General features: G+C 41.6%; 1 protein-coding gene across 1 annotated transcript in view; it reads right to left on the minus strand.

Moving 5' to 3' along the window:
* DNAH7 (dynein axonemal heavy chain 7) overlaps positions 1-19,894 on the minus strand; it is a 270,571-nt gene that overhangs the window by 27,698 nt on the left and 222,979 nt on the right. The window contains exons 51-53 of the mRNA XM_084642935.1: positions 13,492-13,618; positions 11,868-12,062; positions 189-281 (exon numbers count right to left, since the gene is read on the minus strand). Coding sequence (XP_084499061.1) covers positions 189-281; positions 11,868-12,062; positions 13,492-13,618 — 415 coding nt within the window. The remainder of the gene's footprint in view (positions 1-188; positions 282-11,867; positions 12,063-13,491; positions 13,619-19,894) is intronic.

Genomic DNA, 19,894 nt, shown 5'->3' on the forward strand with positions numbered 1-19,894 from the left:
AATGCATAAGCATCTGACAATTCTTTGGTTTTAAGCCCCACTTCCCTCAAATTACAGAAAAAGACAATTAGTGGAGAGCAACAGAGAAAGAAATTGTCTGGCTTTCCCCCCATTTTACTCTAAGGGAGGGGCAGTGGGTGAAACCTGTGATACTGTCCAACAGCAAGTCTTTGCACTTCCACACTTACTTTGTCAGGCCTCAGGCAGCGAATCATAAGCATCCTCTGGAATGGGCCCATTTTGTTTTGCCACTCTTCAGGGAAATCCTCATGGTGGGGTTCCTACAAGCATACATGCAGATTATAATTTGAGTGCTAATTAAATAAAGCTAGAGTGAGACTAATCTAACTGCTTTACTCTTAGGAATCCTTGATACAGGTGAGACTGCAAAAAATGGTGAATAACTGTTACAACACATGTACTAATCAGTGTTTCACGCAATGCAGCAACCGATACAGGTAGACTGAAATATTTAAAAAGAAATGGGACAACAAAAATTCTTTCCATTCCTTGCTTTGGAGTAATTCTAAAAGTACTATAATTTCCTTTTATTTCCCCCCACTACATAAATGTGTAACAATGCCTCACGCTGAGACTGGGGTGTAAGTATGGCCATGTTGCCAATTCATGATTTTATCATGTCTTATGATATTGGACATCTATCTTAAACCCACGGTGTTTGGAGTATGTGAGCACACACAAATGCCAGCTTCTATATTTTAAAAAAGTTTTGCGCCCTCATGACCAAACAGAAAATACAAACTCTAAAAGCTCAAAGATCTAAAGGTGAACAAAAACAACCCGACATTTTTCAAAAGTCTTATGATATGATCTAATGACTACTTAAAGCGTCTGTACTGTTATTGCCAAAAGTACCAGCCTATTTGGGTGTGGGGATGGTTTGTCAAGGGATAACATGTGAGCTCCTAAAAGCACTACCAGATTAGTGCCGCAGCTGAAAGAAACAATCCTTATAAGGGTGGAGAGAGAAGTGGGCTTAATTATAATGACTTCCTGGTAGCCTCTTCACAGCTATTAGCCCCACCAACACAAAAAACCATCCTGCTTTCAGAGTTGTCTCTTTGAGCTCCTGAGAAGATGTCTTTTGGTCCATGTTGAGAGCTCTTGATTTTATTACCTGTGTCTTTCGCATATTCCAAAGTCAATAGAAAGTGCTAGGCCCTCCTTAAATGTTGGTTTGGTTTTGTGAAGATTGTTTTAACTAACCAAGAGCTATTTACCTTCAGCTAATTTTCATAGCAAGCTGTGCAACTACAATGCATGTCAGAGGGAGTTGGGCAGTTAGTTTCTCCATACCCATTTGAAAATGTATCCTTTAGAATACTCTAAATATCCATGGCTCTTTCTTTTAGTTTTCACATCTGTCTTTTCTATCTGGCTGGACCAATGTATGCTGCATAGCATTCTACATTGCAATATTAGAAACAGTTGCAAATGGATACCAGCAATGAAGTTTCAAATAGTAATAGGAAATGCACCTTTTGAATCATTTAAGGTACATGCTGCTTTACTGCTAACCAAGATTTACAAAGCAAATTTACTTTTAAAACGTAGGGAAACAAAGGGCTAGATTCAGAAGGACTTAGGTGTTGCAATGCTAAGGGTCCAGTGCCTAACTTTAAGGACCCTGTTGATTAGTGGAATACACAACCCTAAGTTAGGTGCCTATGCTCCCTATATAGTAAAGGGTGAGAGTTAGGTGATTAAAAAAGGGATTCACAGAAGCCAGCACACAGAGTAGGATTTGAGATGTTGAAGTGAGCCAGGAGGAAATGCTGAGGGTGCATAGCCTCATCCCTACCCCTTAAAGCAGAGGTGAGCAAACTATGGCCCACGGGACCGTCCTGCCAGCCCCTGAGCTCCTGGCCCGGGAGGCTGCCCCCGGCCTCCCCCCGCAGTGACGCCGCTGCACGGGCAGCGCTCTGGGCGGTGGGGCTGCGCACTCATGCAGGGCAGTGCGGCAGCGTGTCTGGCTCCGGCTGGGTGGCACAGCTCCCAGACATGCTGCTCTAAGCAGCATGGCAAGGGGGCCAGGGCTGGGGGTTTGGATAAGGGGCAGAGGGTTCCAGGGGGCAGTCAGGGGACAGAGAGCAGTGGGAGGGGGCAGATAGGGGGCGGGGACCAGGCTGTTTGGGGGGCAGAGCCTTCCCTACCAGGCCCTCCATACAGTTTCACATACTGATGTGGCCCTCAGGCCAAAAAGCTTGCCCACCCCTGCCTTAAAGGGTGTTAGGAATCTATCTTAGCTTGGGATTCACAGACATGAAACCTCTCCTGGAGTCAGGAACTTAGGCCAGGTCAGCCCTTTCTCAAGAAAAATGGAAGAAATGGAGGTGGTGTCCTTCTTCTACCCTGTGGCCTAGGGGTTGGAGCATGCCCTGTGACACAAGAATCTCTTAATGCCAACTGGCAAAGGGATTACAGGAATGTCCTGAGTCTGGTATGTACATTCTTGTTCACCAAAGAGTGTCATGTGAGGATTTAAATGAAAGCTGAGGTCACACTGGTCATTACTATAATTGTGAAATGTATGTACATACACATATTGAAAATACACGCTTAGAGTCTGTATCAAGGTATGAGTCACAAGCAGAGGTGACATAACAGTTTTTTTGTCAGACAATAGATGTTTATTCACCAATCTCTCTGTTGAGATGTATAGTCAAGCATTATAAGCTAACACAATGGATGCCTATTTACATACAAAGTCAACAAAAAGATGTGAAGTCAACAGGGAAGCAGCACATAATAAAAATAAGCCATGAGTGGTTATCCTGTCTCTGAGTACAGACAACAAACTTTGGGAATATGAGAAGACGGCAAAGAACACCCCACATCACCCTACACCTAGGAAATTAATGGGTAATGCCTTTACATCAGTGGTTCTCAAACTTTTGTACTGGTGACCCCTTTCACATAGCAAGCCTCTGAGTGCAACCCCCCATATAAATTAAAAACACGTTTTTATATATTTAACACCATTATAAATGCTGGAGGCAAAGCAGGGTTTGGGGGTGGAGGCTGACAGCTCACAACCCCCACATGTAATAGCCTTGTGACCCCCAGAGGGGTCCCGACCCCCAGTTTGAGAACCCCTGCTTTACAGTCATGAAAATGGCATCTTTGCCAACCTTGGTTGAAAAGCTGCAAAAGATGCTGGGTGAGAAAACTTCTTTAGACAAAAAGAAAAGGAGTACTTGTGGCACCTTAGAGACTAACCAATTTATTTGAGCATAAGCTTTCGTGAGCTACAGCTCACTTCATCGGATGCATACTGTGGAAAGTGTAGAAGATCTTTTTATATACACACAAAGCATGAAAAAATACCTCCTCCCACCCCACTCTCCTGCTGGTAATAGCTTATCTAAAGTGATCACTCTCCTTACAATGTGTATGATAATCAAGTTGGGTCATTTCCAGCACAAATCCAGGTTTTCTCACCCCCTCTCCCCCCCACACACAAACCCACTCTCCTGCTGGTAATAGCTTATCTAAAGTGATCACTCTCCTTACAATGTGTATGATAATCAAGGTGGGCCATTTCCAGCACAAATCCAGGGTTTAACAAGAACATCTGAGGGGGGGGGGGTAGGAAAAAACAAGGGGAAATAGGTTACCTTGCATAATGACTTAGCCACTCCCAGTCTCTATTCAAGTCTAAGTTAATTGTATCCAATTTGCAAATGAATTCCAATTCAACAGTCTCTTGCTGGAGTCTGGTTTTGAAGTTTTTTTGTTGTAATATCGCAACTTTCATGTCTGTAATCGCGTGACCAGAGAGATTGAAGTGTTCTCCGACTGGTTTATGAATGTTATAATTCTTGACATCTGATTTGTGTCCATTTATTCTTCTACATAGAGACTGTCCAGTTTGACCAATGTACCCGGCAAAGGGGCATTGCTGGCACATGATGGCATATATCACATTGGTGGATGTGCAGGTGAACAAGCCTCTGATAGTGTGGCTGATGTTATTAGGCCCTGTGATGGTGTCCCCTGAATAGATATGTGGGCACAGTTGGCAACGGGCTTTGTTGCAAGGATAGGTTCCTGGGTTAGTGGTGGTTCTGTTGTGTGGTATGTGGTTGCTGGTGAGTATTTGCTTCAGGTTGGGGGGCTGTCTGTAGGCAAGGACTGGCCTGTCTCCCAAGATTTGTGAGAGTGTTGGGTCATCCTTCAGGATAGGTTGTAGATCCTTAATAATTCGTTGGAGGGGTTTTAGTTGGGGGTGAAGGTGACGGCTAGTGGCGTTCTGTTATTTTCTTTGTTAGGCCTGTCCTGTAGTAGGTGATTTCTGGCAACTCTTCTGGCTCTATCAATCTGTTTCTTCACTTCTGCAGGTGGGTACCGTAGTTGTAAGAATGCTTGCTAGAGATCTTGTAGGTGTTTGTCTCTGTCTGAGGGGTTGGAGCAAATGCGGTTGTATTTTACAGCTTGGCTGTAGATAATGGATTGTGTGGTGTGGTCAGGGTGAAAGCTGGAGGCATGTAGGTAGGAATAGCGGTCAGTAGGTTTCTGGTATAGGGTGGTGTTTATGTGACCATCGTTTATTAGCACTGTAGTGTCCAGGGAGTGGATCTCTTGTGTGGACTGGACCAGGCTGAGGTTGATAGTGGGATAGAAATTGTTGAAATCATGGTGGAATTCCTCAAGGGCTTCTTTTCCATGGGTCCAGATGATGAAGATGTCATCAATATAGCACAAGTAGAGTAGGGGCGTTAGGGGACGAGAGCTGAGGAAGCGTTGTTCTAAGTCAGCCATAAAAATGTTGGCCATGTGGGTACCCATAGCAGTGCCGCTGATTTGAAGGTATACATTGTCCCCAAATGTAAAATGTAAAAATGTAAAAATGTTTAGACAGGAGATTAACCTGTTAGTTAAGTGTAGTCTCTAGAAAGTGTGTTCTGATTTTGTTTTATATGTAACCTTTTGTTTCCAATATCCTTACTCACTTTCACTTGAATCTTGAATATCTGATAGATATATTTATAGTGAAAAAATAATAAATTTAAGTACCGTAATGTTAAACAAGGTGCAGAACCACAGCTGACTCTTACAAACTGGTGTAAAATTTGTTTGAGGCCAGCAGAGCTGATATTTCTGTGAGTAGCTAGTGACAGGGTATGATGGGGTGTTTTGGGCCCTTTACGCCCCAGAAAAGAAGCAGTAAAGGTGCGTCCTCCAGGCCTGCCTCGAAAGGCTGCAGGGAAGCAGCAAATCAGAGCACAGTTCAAAGACGCTGCTGGACCTGAGTAGCTCAGTTCCTGGCTGGGACCATAAACGATAAGACAGAGGAACACTTCAGACAAGGAAGCCTGGGAGAGACCCTACTCTAGCAGGGAACAGACAAAGAACCCAAGGACTGTAGCCCTAAGGTAATGGGACAGAGTGGAAAGCAGCCTAGGGAATGCAGCAAGAGCAGCTATTAAAGAAAGCAGCAATGTGGCTGCTATTTGTAGGATCCCTGGGTTGGGAGCCAGAGTAGTGGGCAGGCCCAGGTTCCCCCACCAACTGCTGGGGAAGTGGCATAAAGCCCCAAGTAGTGGACAAGTTTAGTTTGGAAGCCCACAAAAGGGGCTGGAAGTTTAAACAGGGACAGGGCTAAAGACCCTGAAGAAGGTCAACCATTTGTTGAACTTCATATTTTGTGGTTTCCCAGTTCTCTACCTAGATCACTTCTTAACTTCACTCCTCTTCTGGGTGGTAACAAAAAGTTTCCAGGGAAAAAGCCCTGGAGGCACCATTTTATAACAGGGCAGGGAGAGACTTAAAGCTAGCCCAGAAGGGACTGAGAACTGAGCCCAGACGCAGGGCCATGGTTGGACCTTTGTTACCCTGCAAGGTTTTCGGCAGTTTAGACTACATGTGACTTAGATGGAGGGCTGAGCAACTGAAGACCCCACCTGATGAGGGCAACAGCAATGGGGGGCACCGTGAGCATAGAGAGAGTGTGCAGATTTGTACCCAACCAACAGGAGGCGCTCATGAGTGGCCCCCCTCACATAGGGGCTGGATATCAGAGAGAAACACTTCAAAGGGATTTGGAGACGAGGGCATAACTATTGTTAATCTGCAAGGCAAACTAAGGGCAAGCATACCTCAGAGGAGGGTGCTTGATTGGCTAGAAGGCTGCCAGTGTTAGGAAGATAACACCAGCTAAGCACAGCCAAGATTACCGCACATTGGTAGCAGAGGGTAACAAGGTGAATCTCAGTCTTCGGTACCCTGAGAACCATCACTCTCCCTCATATTCAAATCCCCCCTTGGCCTGATGAGGAGCAGGGACTTGAATTCAGGTCTCCTACCTCCCAGGTGAATGCTCTAGCCAGGCAGCTATGGGGTATTACTGAACCTGGTTTACAGCAGATGTGAACCAACCTTGAACCTTATTTTGACTAGTTCTTTCTTGAGCTGACAAATGGATACAGTAGCTGGATTTTTTGACAAACCACCTTTGTTAGACACACATGTTTGTGATAACTTTGATACTTTCTGGGAATCAAAAAGTAGCAAGAGCTATGTATGGAAGCTAATGGTTAGTGGTTAGTCACCTGAGCAATCCAGGTTCCAGTCCCTGCTTTCATCAGCTCCATGCACACCTAATGGACAAGGTCTCACAGGTGAGACATACAGGGGAATGTCTAGTTTGTGCATCCTCTTGGACTTTGGCAGAAGACAGGTGCTGAGCTGCTCGGTGATGCTGGGATGTAGGCAGCCGTGTCACACAACAGAAACATAGGCACCATGGAGACTTTATCAGTGGAAACTTAGGAGCCTGCATTAGTAGGTGGCAGCTGAGTAGTGGTTTTATGAATGCCTAAATGTTGGTCTTAGGCACCTAAAGTTGCAAGTAAGTTCCTATGTCCCTCTTGTGAATCTAGCCTAAAGTGCCTATATAAAATAAAGGTGCTAAAACTTCCTTGATCCCCCTCACTACAGAGACTATAGGTAATGAAATGAAACACAGCTGCATTCATGTTGTTAAAGTACTAGGATCTGATTCACGAAAACCTTAAGCATGTGCTCAAATAATGGGATTTTCCTAAGTGAGTTAAGTTCACAGGTCCCAGTGGCTTTCCGTGGGATTTGTGCTCCTGGGGCACCCAAAGTGGGATTTTCAAATCATTGTAAGTATTTTGCTCAATTGGAGCCTTAATCTCTTCCTGATAAACCCAAAGGAAATGTTAAAACATTCCTTGACAGAAATACAATTCATTTTAAAATACACTTTGCAAATGTTTACTAGAACCAAAGTGACAAAGTGGATTTTATGGAGAAAACAGGAAACGATTTAATACACTGAATGGCCTAGCACCCTTATTGTGTACTAACGAATACAGAATATGTCAAACCTGGGTCCAAATTCTCTGCTGGTGTAAACTGGTACAGCTCCATTGAGCTCCATCTCAATGATGCTTCACCAATTTGCAACAGTAGAGAAATGGTCCCTGATTTATAATAAAATATTGCAACCTAAGGCTCACTGCTGCAAAAGATTACATACCATTATACATGTGACTTCAATGAGACTATTAACATATGTGCTTACGTCTGTGCTGGATTGGAGCTAAGACAGTCACTATCTCCTATGCCTGGTATCAGTTAGTTTTTGGTTTTGTTTTGTTTTTAAAAACCTCCATATTAACCTCCAGTGTTATTAGACTTATGGTTACTTGGAGTTCAATCATCTTTCCTCATCTCTCCCTCAACCTGGTTGCCACAGATTTTTGTAACTGTGTCCTAAAGTCCGATGACTTATTTTGCTTCTCCTGTATTTGGTTTGCTTACTTTCCAGTAGATGAGACTTTTCCAATATACAACTAAGGCAAAAACTCTGATTTTTAACTGTTACAGATTTTGCAATCGATTCTGATTCATTTTGCAAACATTTGTTCTTCATTTTAAAATAAACAGATAGCGACATTATCAATACTGTTAACAAGAAAACATGCAAATACAGTAGAAGAAAGACTGCAAATACAAGAGAACTTTGGAAGGTAAATTATTAAATATCAGTTTGAATAAACACTTTGAACTTCGTTCAGCACAAATATACCCCTAACTTTAGTCACTACAAACAGTATGATTTTGCTGATAACTAGGATTGCCAGGTGTCCAGTTTTCGACCAGAATGCCCGGTTGAAAAGGGACCCTGGCAGCTCCGGTCAGCACTGCTGACGGGGCTGATAAAAGTTCGGTTGGTGGTGCAGGCAGGCTCCCTACGGGCTCTACGCAACTCCCTGCTCCTAGGCAGAGGGATGGCCATGGGTGTTCAGCACACTGTTCCTGCGCCCCAGAGCCAGCTCAGCAGCTCTCATTGGCCAGGAACTGCAACCAATGGGAGCTGAGGGGACGGCACCTGCAGGTGCGGGCAATGCATAGAGCCACATGGTCGCACCTCCACCTAGGAGCTGAAAGGAGATGTTGCTGCTTCCCAAGAGCCACCTGAGGTAAGTGTTGCTGGAGCCCTCACCCCCTCCCACACCCCAACTCCCTTCCCCAGTCCAGAACCCTCTCCTGAACCCCTCATTTCTGGCCCCACCCCAGAGCCTGTGCCCCACCCCCCCACACACATCCCAACCCCCTGCCCCAGCCCAGATCCCCCTCCTGCACCTTGAATCTCTCATTTCTGGCCCCACCTCTGAGCCCGCCCCCAGCCCAGAGCCTGTACTCCCTCCCAACCTCCTCCCTCAGCCTGGAGCCCTTCCCACACCCCAACTCCCTGCCCCAGCCTGGAGCCCTCTCCTGTACCCCATTCCCCCTCAACTCTGGCCCCACTCCAGAGACCACACCCCCATTCAGAACCCTCACCCCCTCTCACACCCTTGCCCCAGCCTTCTGCACCCCAAGCCCCACATCTCTGGCCCCACCTCAGAGCCCACAGCTGGAGCCCTCAAGCCCTCTCGCACCGCAACCCCCTGCCCCAGCCTGGTGAAAATGTGTGTGTGAGGGTGGGCAATAGAGTGAATGGGGGTGTGGCCTCAGAGAAGGGGCAGGGCAGGGCAAGAGTGCTTGGTTTCCTGCGAATAGAAAGTTGGCAACCCTACTGAAAACTCATGAATTACACATGAAACCTACTAACCATCATGCTGTAAATTTGTCACACATTTAAAAAATAGGCTCTGAACCCAACCTTTTACCATTATTTTCATCAGCATTATCTTGTCGTCTCCCAAACTCCCTAACTTTGATATAGATAGACTCTCTCAGCTGGCAAGTATTATGCAAACTGAAACATGACAAATGTATGTCTAGCTTCATTAAGAATATTCTACCACATTAAATGGATTTCTTTGTGTGTTTGAATCTTGTATCAGCAGCTGTTACATTTATCATAGCAAAGGGAATACAGAAACAGTCCAATATATTTGAATATCTACGTAGAACATTTCCTTCAGTGATCAGGTGGTAGTCCTTTAACATGTATATTATATTGAGTAGTTTTTAATTATTTTGAGGAATGGGATTTAAAAACAATCTCACTCTAAACACAATGAATATTACAATGGAACATGAGGTTTCTTCTCCCACCGTCATGCTAGGGAACCTATTAAGAAAACAACCATTCACACCAATTAGTTTATATCTAGATCCCCAGGCATCAATGGGAGACTAAACAGAAGTTGCCCTCCCATTTCAGTACTGTAAAGAAAGTTATATTACCTTGTCTATCTTTTACTGGACTGACTTCTGTTGGTGAGAGAGACAAGCTTTCGAGCTTACACAGAGCTCTTGTTCAGGTCTGTGTAAGCTCAAAAGCTTATCTCTGTGACAACAGAAGTTGGTCTAATAAAAGATTTTATCTCACCCACCTTGTCTCTGTAACATGCTGGGATCAACACGCCTATAACACTGCACATAGTTATAGCCAAATCAGTTAGAATTATATATCTAATCCTTAGTCACAGTATATATAGAATCAATTTAAGATACATTCTATAATTCTAGCACAGATGTCAATTAAATAGATAAATGTAGATGACTATGTAGATTTTATAAATGTAGATGACTGTTTAGCCAAATGATGGATATGTAGATTTTTACTGTGGAAAAAATATATTCTTGCATCAAAGCATAAGTAATTTGGGTAAACCCCATTTAAAAACAAATCACTATTATGTGAGCATAGCACTCAGATGTTGAGGGGAAAATAGACCCCAAATATGTGCCAAAATCATTACCCAAAAGTACTTTCACTTAATGGCTGCTCATGGCAGAGTAGCTCTCAGAATGCTTAATGACAATACAGCAACTGTTATGCTCTCAAACAAAACCACTTCCACTCAGATTAAAGTAATTTACGTTATAATGTGACATTTTAACACAACAATTTTATTGTGGTATAAACTACTTAAGTAAGAAACAGGATACAGCAATCCTGATAAAAGAATCTTTTATCTCTCATGGGTACTCTTATCCCATTTCCCTAAGGTTCAATTACTAGAATATCTAAAAATTCCGCTCTATGATGATAAATATAACATTACTAAAGCAAGATATGTGAAGGATAAACTTTTGTCATTACCTCACTGAATGGCAGTACAACTTTCCCATTTTAGTACAGTGAGACAAAATATTAACTATGTGCCCCATCCTGCCCTCACTGAAGTCAATAGAAGTTCTGCTATTGACTAAAATGCTAACATTTATCAGGCCCTGTATCAGTAAACTGATATCCTGATTCTGCAATCCTTAATAACTAGCATTTATTCACAGAAGTCTTTATTTACTTCAGGTAGCCTGCGTTGAGTATATAAGTACCATTCAATAAACTAGATTTTGGCTTTTAAGCCACAGCCTTGCATAGGCGGAGGGGCAGAGCCTCACACAATCTCGTGCAGCGCTGCTGCTTGTTATTGGGGGTAGTCTCTTAATCACCCTCTTTTCTGACCCCCCCCTTTTTCCAGGTGGCTTCTTCCCAGATAAGAAACAGGAACCAGCAATTCCTGTGCTTCGGGAGTGCCATTCTGAACTACCCTTTCAATGAAGAGTGAACTTTTTTGTCTGCCTTCCATTGCTGTGTGCAGCACAAGAGCTGCTCACAATTTGGGCCAATGAAAGGGGTGCAGAACTGGGCCATGGATTATTTTCTGTAATTTTTCTCATTGCGCATACCTGACCAGATTAATCCAAGGTTTACAAATTAAAAATCCATTCAGATTTTTCCTAACTCTTTTCATAATTTCCTACCTATTGGTGAATCAGGCAGTTAATCCATAATTTCCTAAATGATGGAAATTTCCAATGTCTAAAACACATATATAGTCAACCCTTTCTAGATGGGTTTCCTGAAGTTCCTGTGCCATCTTTTTGATGACTGAATGTTGGTGATATTTTCCACCATTATAGTGGTGGCATAAAATAAAAATGGGGACAATTTAGCCTAGTATAAACAGGTGCAACTTTTGTAAGTCTCTTAGCCAAATTCAGCACTGATGTCAGTGGTTGCATAAACTACAAGTTGGGTGTAACATGCTCAGAGTGGTGTAAGTGGTAAAGCAGTATATTTTTGCACCAGTAACTAAACATGGTGAACAATTCAATGTACATTTTGGTTTTTTTAAGATTAGCAGACTTTCCCCGCACCCGTAATCATTTAAATAATTTTTATTTGAATTTGTTTAAAAATTCAATCCAAACTGTGACTCACTACACAGAAGTTAGCTGACAAACTGGAAGTACTGTACTCCTTCATACCATTTGCCTTAATATTTACTACAAGAATGTAACAGTGCAAAATTATATAATTTTCTGTTTTTCTGAATTAATATTTTAATGTGATCAGTTAACCTAGAGAAACAGAAAATCAGTAATGAAACAGACTTCAGTTGTTTCTGTTAACATACCAAACTATCATACACTGATTTCCATCCATCCTTCAGTCGCATAAAATCCTTACGAATGTTTCTGAAGCCTGGCAAATCATCTAGTCGACAAATTTCATCCCACGCTTTCTGAGGAAGCCAGGTGCAGGGATTAGAGAAGGGATTGTCCAGGCCTATGCCACCAGTTAGTAAAAACTTCCACTCATTTTCATTAATCTGCAGTAAAAGAGAGCACTATGAGACAGCTCAACAGTGAAACCTAATGAGTGGACAAATACCATGTCAGCACATGAAGTAGATAATTGATATACTTCTCTGAATTTCTGCACTAAAAGTGGGTAAAGCTTTCATAGCAGTACTTTTGGAGGTACACCTCCAAAAGATTAAGTATTTGACTTCAATTTAATTAAAAATCTCATAGTCTGGAGCTGAATACTGTATAATTGAAATTTTAACTGAACTTGGTTTACAGCAGATGTGAACCAACCCTGAACCTTATTTTGACTAGTTCTTTCTTGAGCTGACAAATGGATAGTGTAGCTGGATTTTTTGACAAACCACCTTTGTTAGACACACATGTTTGTGATAACTTTGATACTTTCTGGGAATCAAAAAGTAGCAAGAGCTATGAATGGAAGCTAATGTGTTTCAGACTCTTTGGACCAAATTTCAGGTCTGAAAATGAAAACCAAATATTAGTCTCCAACAAGCCCCATCCACTCACCAACATTTTACCCAGTTCCAAATTTGTTTGAGGGCTAGAACTTGTAAACCAAGGTCCCTGAAAGGAATTTTAAAAGACTGTCTGATTTAGTAGCTTTCCAGCTTTCTGCTCAACAAAAACTGCCACCACTTCTCCTAGTTCTAAAATCAAGTACATTTCACTTCACTGTATTCATTATTTAAAACATAGATTCCAGTAGTATTCAAAATGTGCTAGGTGCTTTCTGAACACACAAGGAGAGACAGGCCCTGTCCCAAAGAATTTACATTCTAATATATTTTCTTAATGTTAAATTAATACTGTTCCCCAGGAGATATAAATTAAAAGGGCTCCTTTTCCCTATCAGTTTAAAACATTATTCTGCAAAATGACCAGGTACAACTTATCAGCCTTAAAAGACACAATTGTGTCAAAAGGGTTTGATTCTGAGAAATATATGTGTAATCTGTATTAAAGTAAACATATTTGGCATCATAAATGAATAAAATAGGCACTTTTCCCTCCTCCATCGTAACAATTAATAAGAAGTGAAACTTCAGTTTTGAAATGCTCCTAAAATTCATATTCTAAACTAGTCAATTTCATCTTTTCTAAACGGATAAAAGCTTTATCACTAATACAAGTATTGACAACTATCTGATAAAAAAGTCAATAGATAAATAACAATGTTGCAAAATATTTGCAATATGATAGGCTGGGTTTTATTTTAAATAAGATTTGAAAAATGGCTATCATATTTATGTTTGCTACATCACTTTATAGTTTATTCTATTACTCTCTAATTGCTCACTAAAACATGTAAAAGCAAAACACACCCAATTATGGCTTTTTAAGTTACATGTTATATGTTCCTTTTTTGGTATATTGGTATGTCATTTAATATATACCATACAAAATAGCAAATAACTTTAAAATACTGACCAATTTTTCATGCTGCAGGAGATTTACATTTAGACAAAAAGAGAAGAGCAGCTTGTCCTTTTCAAAGAGTGAGCGACAGATATTAACATAGAGTGAATAAGTAAAATGATCCTTGAGAATCTTCAGCCTGCAAGTGTCAGAGAAAGAGAGAACTTAAATTCGTATCACTTTAAAGCCCATACACTTAAGCAACCATATTACAGCTCGCTTAGACCTCTGTTATTCTAATAAACTTTCTGGTCAATTACTCAAAAACAATCAAGGATCCTCATTAAATGTGTACACCAATTTGTGAGGAAAACAATGCAAAAACATTTCAACAGAATTACATTTTACTATTGACATAGTTTGTTTGTTTTTTTGCAGGCTGCGGGGGGAGGGGCGAGCTGAACCTTCCTGTTGAAAAAAGCAGCAATAATTTTCTATTTATATTAATGAATTTTATAAAGCACAGACAAAATAGACTATCTTCAGTGGTTGCATGAAAGAATTTTCCAGTGTTACAGTGTATTCCTCCTAGTACAATGTCATAAGAAAACTGTGCTGTATTACCAATTACTTCCTTTAAAAAAATCAAAGCCAGAAAGCCATCTGTTATCAAAACAATCATGAAAGGGCCAACAAATGTAGTATTTGAGCTTCCAGAATTCCTTCACATTTTTCTGTCAGGGTAGAGGTTGGCCTCACTAGGTGGAACAAGCAGGATGTATGATCCTCCTACCCTCCAGATACCAGTGGAGGTCAGAGATATTTGTAAAGAGGCCCAATTCCTTGCATTTCTCTCTAAGACCACTTTCCCTTGTCAGGAGAGCATCTTCTGGAGATGTGGCACCATGATCTCTGCCTGCTGACCAGGAAGAAATTTCAGACCCTATTTGTGTAGTGTAGACTGGGCAATGGAGGAACACTGGATCGAATCAGGATTAGAGGAGAAGCATGCTGGAGAGCTGCTGCTCTTTCTGCATCCTTGGTTTCCATCTGTTTTTGCTCCCCTCCACTCACATAGGAAAGAAATGTCCATATCAAATACTAAATGTACCTTTCAATCCTGACTTATTTAAATATCAGGTATTAATTTCCTGGCAGTAAATAATACAGCAGCAGTTCAACTGAAATTGATTCTACGCATGAAGCTTTGAAGTAAAGACAGTGCCAAAGGGCAAAATGTGAAATTTTAATAAAATGTTATCTTGTTTACATTAGAAAAGGATTATAACAATAATAATCTTATCACAGAACAGCAGCACAAGAGTCAGCGCAGGTCCAGAGCTGAAAACAGTGGAGTTTGAATGAAGATCTTTTAGAGGAGAAGGGAGACAAGCCCCTGTTTTTTAAGGATGGCGAGTGAGTTCTTGAGTGTGTTTGTTTGTTTTTTTGTTTGCTGGTTTGTTTTCAGTTTTCAAAATCTGGGATAGGTCAGTGTGTTGTGACAGAAGCAGACTGTTTGATTACAACTGAACCTTGATTAGAGGGTGGATTTCCCTAATCAGTAGGCCTATAAGGCAGCGAAACAGCAGCCAGCGGCACAGGAGCAAGCAAATAGAGGAGTTTGGGGAAGGATGTGCACACACACACACGCTTTTGGGGGGTAGGGGTTGTTTTTTCTTTCCTTCTTGACAGAAGCTTAGGAAGAAAGGCTATGACAGCTACAGATGCAGCAATGGTAGTGACCAGAAGAATGGAAGTGACAATGAAGATAACTGGATGTGGAAGCTGCAGAATGTACATTGCTCTGGAGAGGGTACCTGAAAGGTGCTGCTTTTGCATGAACGGATGCCTGATAGACCTGAAGGAAAAGAAGATCCCAGGTTTGGAGATGCAGATAGAAATTATGGCTATGTTTCAAAAAGGGATTTGAGCAGATGATGGAGGAAAGGCAAGAGGAAGCTGAAGACATGCAGACACATGCTGGCCCAGAGAACTGTGAGGGTAGACTGCTGGACGAAGAAAGCAGGATCTGATTTGGATATAGAGAGAGACCTCTTTAATATTTTAATGAAATAAATATTAATGGGACTGTGTGTTATTATGGGGTATTTTCCCAGATATTTATTGGACAACAAGTGCTACTAATAATGGTAGGGCCCAGATATTCCTAGGTGTGATAGCCTACAGATTTCTTCCCCAAATAGTCACCAAACCAACTAGAGGTGATGCTATTTTAGATGTAGTACTGGTAAGCAGTGAGGACCTCCTAGAAGAACTGATTAAAAAGGACAACACCCTTCCCCCTTGGCTCCTGACTGGAACTGGGTGGCACAATGACAGAGTCCCTTCCCTGCTGGCATGATAGAGGGGCAGCCGGGCCAAATATAAGTGAGTGGCTTCATGACCTGGAACACAGGATCACAACGCTACTCAAATTTGGCCCATTATTCTTGCTTGCCCCACACCCCCACTTCTGCTATACTCCCCATGGCTATACTCACCAGACCTATTAGGAAATAAAGAAGTATAGAACTGATTAAAAGCTAGAGAAGGAGGTTAAGTGTAGTCACTAGTGAGTGCATATAAAGGCGTGGCTACTGGATGGAATCAACTGTGATTGCATATTGAAGAGAAGAGAGTATATAGAGTTATGAACAGTTGGGAGAACTTCATTTGCTAGAATCTAAAAATTCATTAAAGGCGGAAAGGGTATCTGCTAATTTGTTTCTATAGAAAGTTGTATAGTTCATTTAGCTGTTATGGGACTTGGTGAATAAAGGAAGGTAATATAATTGATGCCAATCAACATGGGTTTAAGGAAAATAGATCCTGTCAAACTAACTTATTTTTTGGGGTGGTGGTGGGGTTTACATGTTTGGTTGATAAAGCTAACAGTATTGATGTAATAATCTTATACTTCTGTAATGGGTTTAACTTAGTACTGCATGACATTTTGATTAAAAAACTAGTACAATATAAAATCAACAACATATTAAATGGATTAAAATCTGGCTAACTAAAAGGTCTCAAAATGTAATTGTAAATGGGGAATCATCATCTAGTTCACGGATTTCTAGTGGGGACCTTGTATTTCACATTTTTTTAATCAATGCCCTGGGAGAACCCATAGAATCATCACTTATAAAGTTTGCAGATGACCTAAAGTTTGGAGGAGTGATAAATAATGAAGAGGACAGGTCATTGATATAGAGCAATCTGGATTGCTTAGAAAGAAGGGCACACACAAACAATATGCATTTCAATATGGCTAAAATATAAACGTATACACTAGGATCAAAGAATGTAGGTCAGACCTACAAAATGGGGGGCTCTATCCTGGGAAGCAGTGATGAAGATTTGGAGGTCATGTTGGATAATCAACTGAACATAAGCTCTTCATATGACACTGTAGCCCAAATGGCTAATGCAATCTTTGGTTGCATAAACAGGGGAATCTCAAGTATGAGTAAAGAGGCATGTCTGTATTTGGCATTGGTGTGACAGCTGTTTGAATACTGTGTCCACAATTAGAGAAGGATGTTGATAAATTGGAGCTTGTTCAGAGAGCCACAAGAATGACTAAAGGATTAGAAAACATGCTCCATACTGGTAGAATCAAGGAGCTCAATCTATTTATTTTAACAAAGAGACGATTAAGAGGTGTGTTGATGCCACTCTGTACATACCTACATGGCGAACAGATATTTGATAATAGGCTCTTCAATTTAGCAGACCAAGGTACAGTAAGATGCAATGGCTGGAATTTGATGCTAGACCAATTCAGACTGGAAATAGGTGTAATTATTAACAGGGAGGGTAATTAGCCATTGGAACAATTTACTAAGTCATGACAGATTCTCCATCACTTGCAACTTTTAAATCAAGATTGGATTTTTTTCTTAAAAATATCTGTGACAGATTGCAACTATATGCAATATCTTTGGTGACTATTGTGATAGGGTCGGGCCAGATGGCTACAGGAGAGTAATAGAAGGCAGATATATTAGCCCCAGGTTAAGTAGGTCCCTTTTCCCTGGGTAAGGTAACAGGAAAGGTTCCAGAACAATCAGGAACCTTCTGAAGACAATTAAGACAGACAGGCTGATTAGAACACCTGCAACCAACCAAGAAGCTGTTAGAATCAATTAAGGCAGGCTAATCGGGGCACCTAGGTTTAAAAAGGAGCTCACTTCAGTTTGTGGTGTGCGTCTGAAGAGCTGGGAGCAAGAGGCACTCGGAGCTGAGAGTGAGAACACGGACTGTTGGAGAACTGAGAAGTACAAGCATTATCAGACACCACGAGGAAGGTCCTATGGTGAGAATAAAGAAGGTGTTGGGAGGAGGCCATGGGGAAGTAGCCCAGGGAGTTGTAGCTGTCACACAGCTGTTCCAGGAGGCACTCTAGACAGCTGCATTCCACAGGGCCCTGGGCTGGAACCTGGAGTAGAGGGCGGGCCCAGGTTCCCCCCAAACCTCCCAACTCCTAGTCAGACACAGGAGGAGTCGACCTGGACTGTGAATTCAGAAAAACGGCCAAGCTGAGGGCTGCTGTGAAGCTCCAAGGCGAGCAAATCTGCCAATAAGCGCAAGACCTACCAAGGTAGAAGAAGAACTTTGTCACACCACATTGTATTATGTTTATGAACCGTTTATGTATGATTGTATTGTATTTCATGGAGAAGGGTTACCGCAGTTCCCACAGGAACTAAAAAACAGTATGCGGTGGGTGATTAATGCAAGTCACTAAGACGAAACAACTCCAGAGACATTCCATCCCTGGGGCTGGTTTGCATGTATTTGTTTTGGAGTAAAAGGATGAGTTTGAACTGAGTCATGGCCTTCTTTCTGAGCCAGCAAACAGACAAGACTTTCTGTCCAATGAAGGCCACAACCCCTGCAGAAGGTTTCGAAAGACTTTGGCCTATTAGAGCCACATAAGACTAATGGACAACTCCTAGTACGTTTATGTGTGTTTAAATCTGTTTTTCATATGTTTTCTCTGTCATGCTTTTACTTTTAGAATATATGTGCTTGGTTAGAAAGAGCTGTGTGGTAACTTTTAATTAATGTCAATATGTTGTTCATAGCCCTTGGAGAGAAAGAAAAGTACAGGTGCTGGCCTTTTTGCAGACTGGCTTGCTGGGGATATGACCGTGTAAGGCAGAGAGTTAAGCAACCTTAAAAGAAGGGAGTGGGACAAAGGTTATGGCTAGAGACGTGAGACTTGGTGGGAACTCCTGGTGTGGACTATGAAGGGAGGAATACAGTTGCAGTTACCCTAAAACTGTGACATGCTCTTACTCAAAGAGAACTATTTGGGAGGAGTCTATGGCCTGTGCTATACAAGAGGTCAGAATAGATTATCACAGTGGTCCCTTCGGGCGTTGGAATTTATTCATCTTATTTTTCAGGCTTCACAGTGTTGAATTAGTGTTTACTAAACAACTGATTTTCATTCTAATTGTAGTAAATGAGAAAACTACTGATCCACACTACAATGATTACCAAACATAAATGTACAGTCCCTTCTTTTGACACCGATCTGTGGAGTATTGCAGGTTGGCTTCTAAGTGGATGACACAGAAGCTGGGTATACTCTAAGTGTCACTGGCTTTATTTACACATATAAAGAAGTCCTTAAATTAGATGATCAAACAGCATTCAGGGCAATCTGTCTTTCCAGGAATCTCAGCTCAACACCAATGGCCAATTCCTAGGGAGCAATTTTGCCTCAGGAATGGACTCTAATCATAGCCTAAGTTAAACAAAAAACTTTCCTGATGCTCTCACAGGTCCCTTTCTCCTGAAGTTGCCTCTACACCAAACTTTGCATACCCCCAAAACTAACTAGAATTGCACATCTTCTCATGAATTAAAACTTGCTTGCACACTACGAAAAAAGAACTTGGAACACAATGTAACAACACCCCATGGTAAACCGTGCCACAACAGTATAAATTGATCTGATGCAACATGCCTAAAGTTGAAGGAAATGATGGAAAATGAGCAACTGAATGAACTGAAATAATTAAAACGGACTTTTCCACTGTAAGATATAAGCATCATCAAAAGCTATTAAGCAGCAAGACAGAGTAGATCACAGGTCACTTCAAAGAATGCAGGAAATTGCTTTCTTCAAGAACAAATGGGCCACGGAATGAGAATTTATCTGTTGATGTGAAAGAGCAGACACTGATGAATTACCATCTTAAAAATATTCTTAACATTTTGGCCATATGTAATTTGACATAGAGGGCTAGAGTTTTGACTAGCCTAATAAGAACATAGGCTTGCACATGGCTTAGGACCCCCTGCAAGTTTGCCAGGCATGAGTGGGAGAGCAAGCTGCATCCCAAAAAGTGATGAAGTAAATTATCTGCTCACTTGCTATCTGCAAGCAAAACTGTGAGTCACCATTCCTCTCCAGAGCTACTCTTGGGGCAGCTGCAGCTCCACTATCTGTGAGGAGTATATT

The sequence above is a fragment of the Lepidochelys olivacea genome (genome assembly GCF_965140295.1).
Source record: "Lepidochelys olivacea isolate rLepOli2 genome assembly, chromosome: 11".
Lineage (NCBI taxonomy): Eukaryota > Metazoa > Chordata > Testudines > Cheloniidae > Lepidochelys > Lepidochelys olivacea.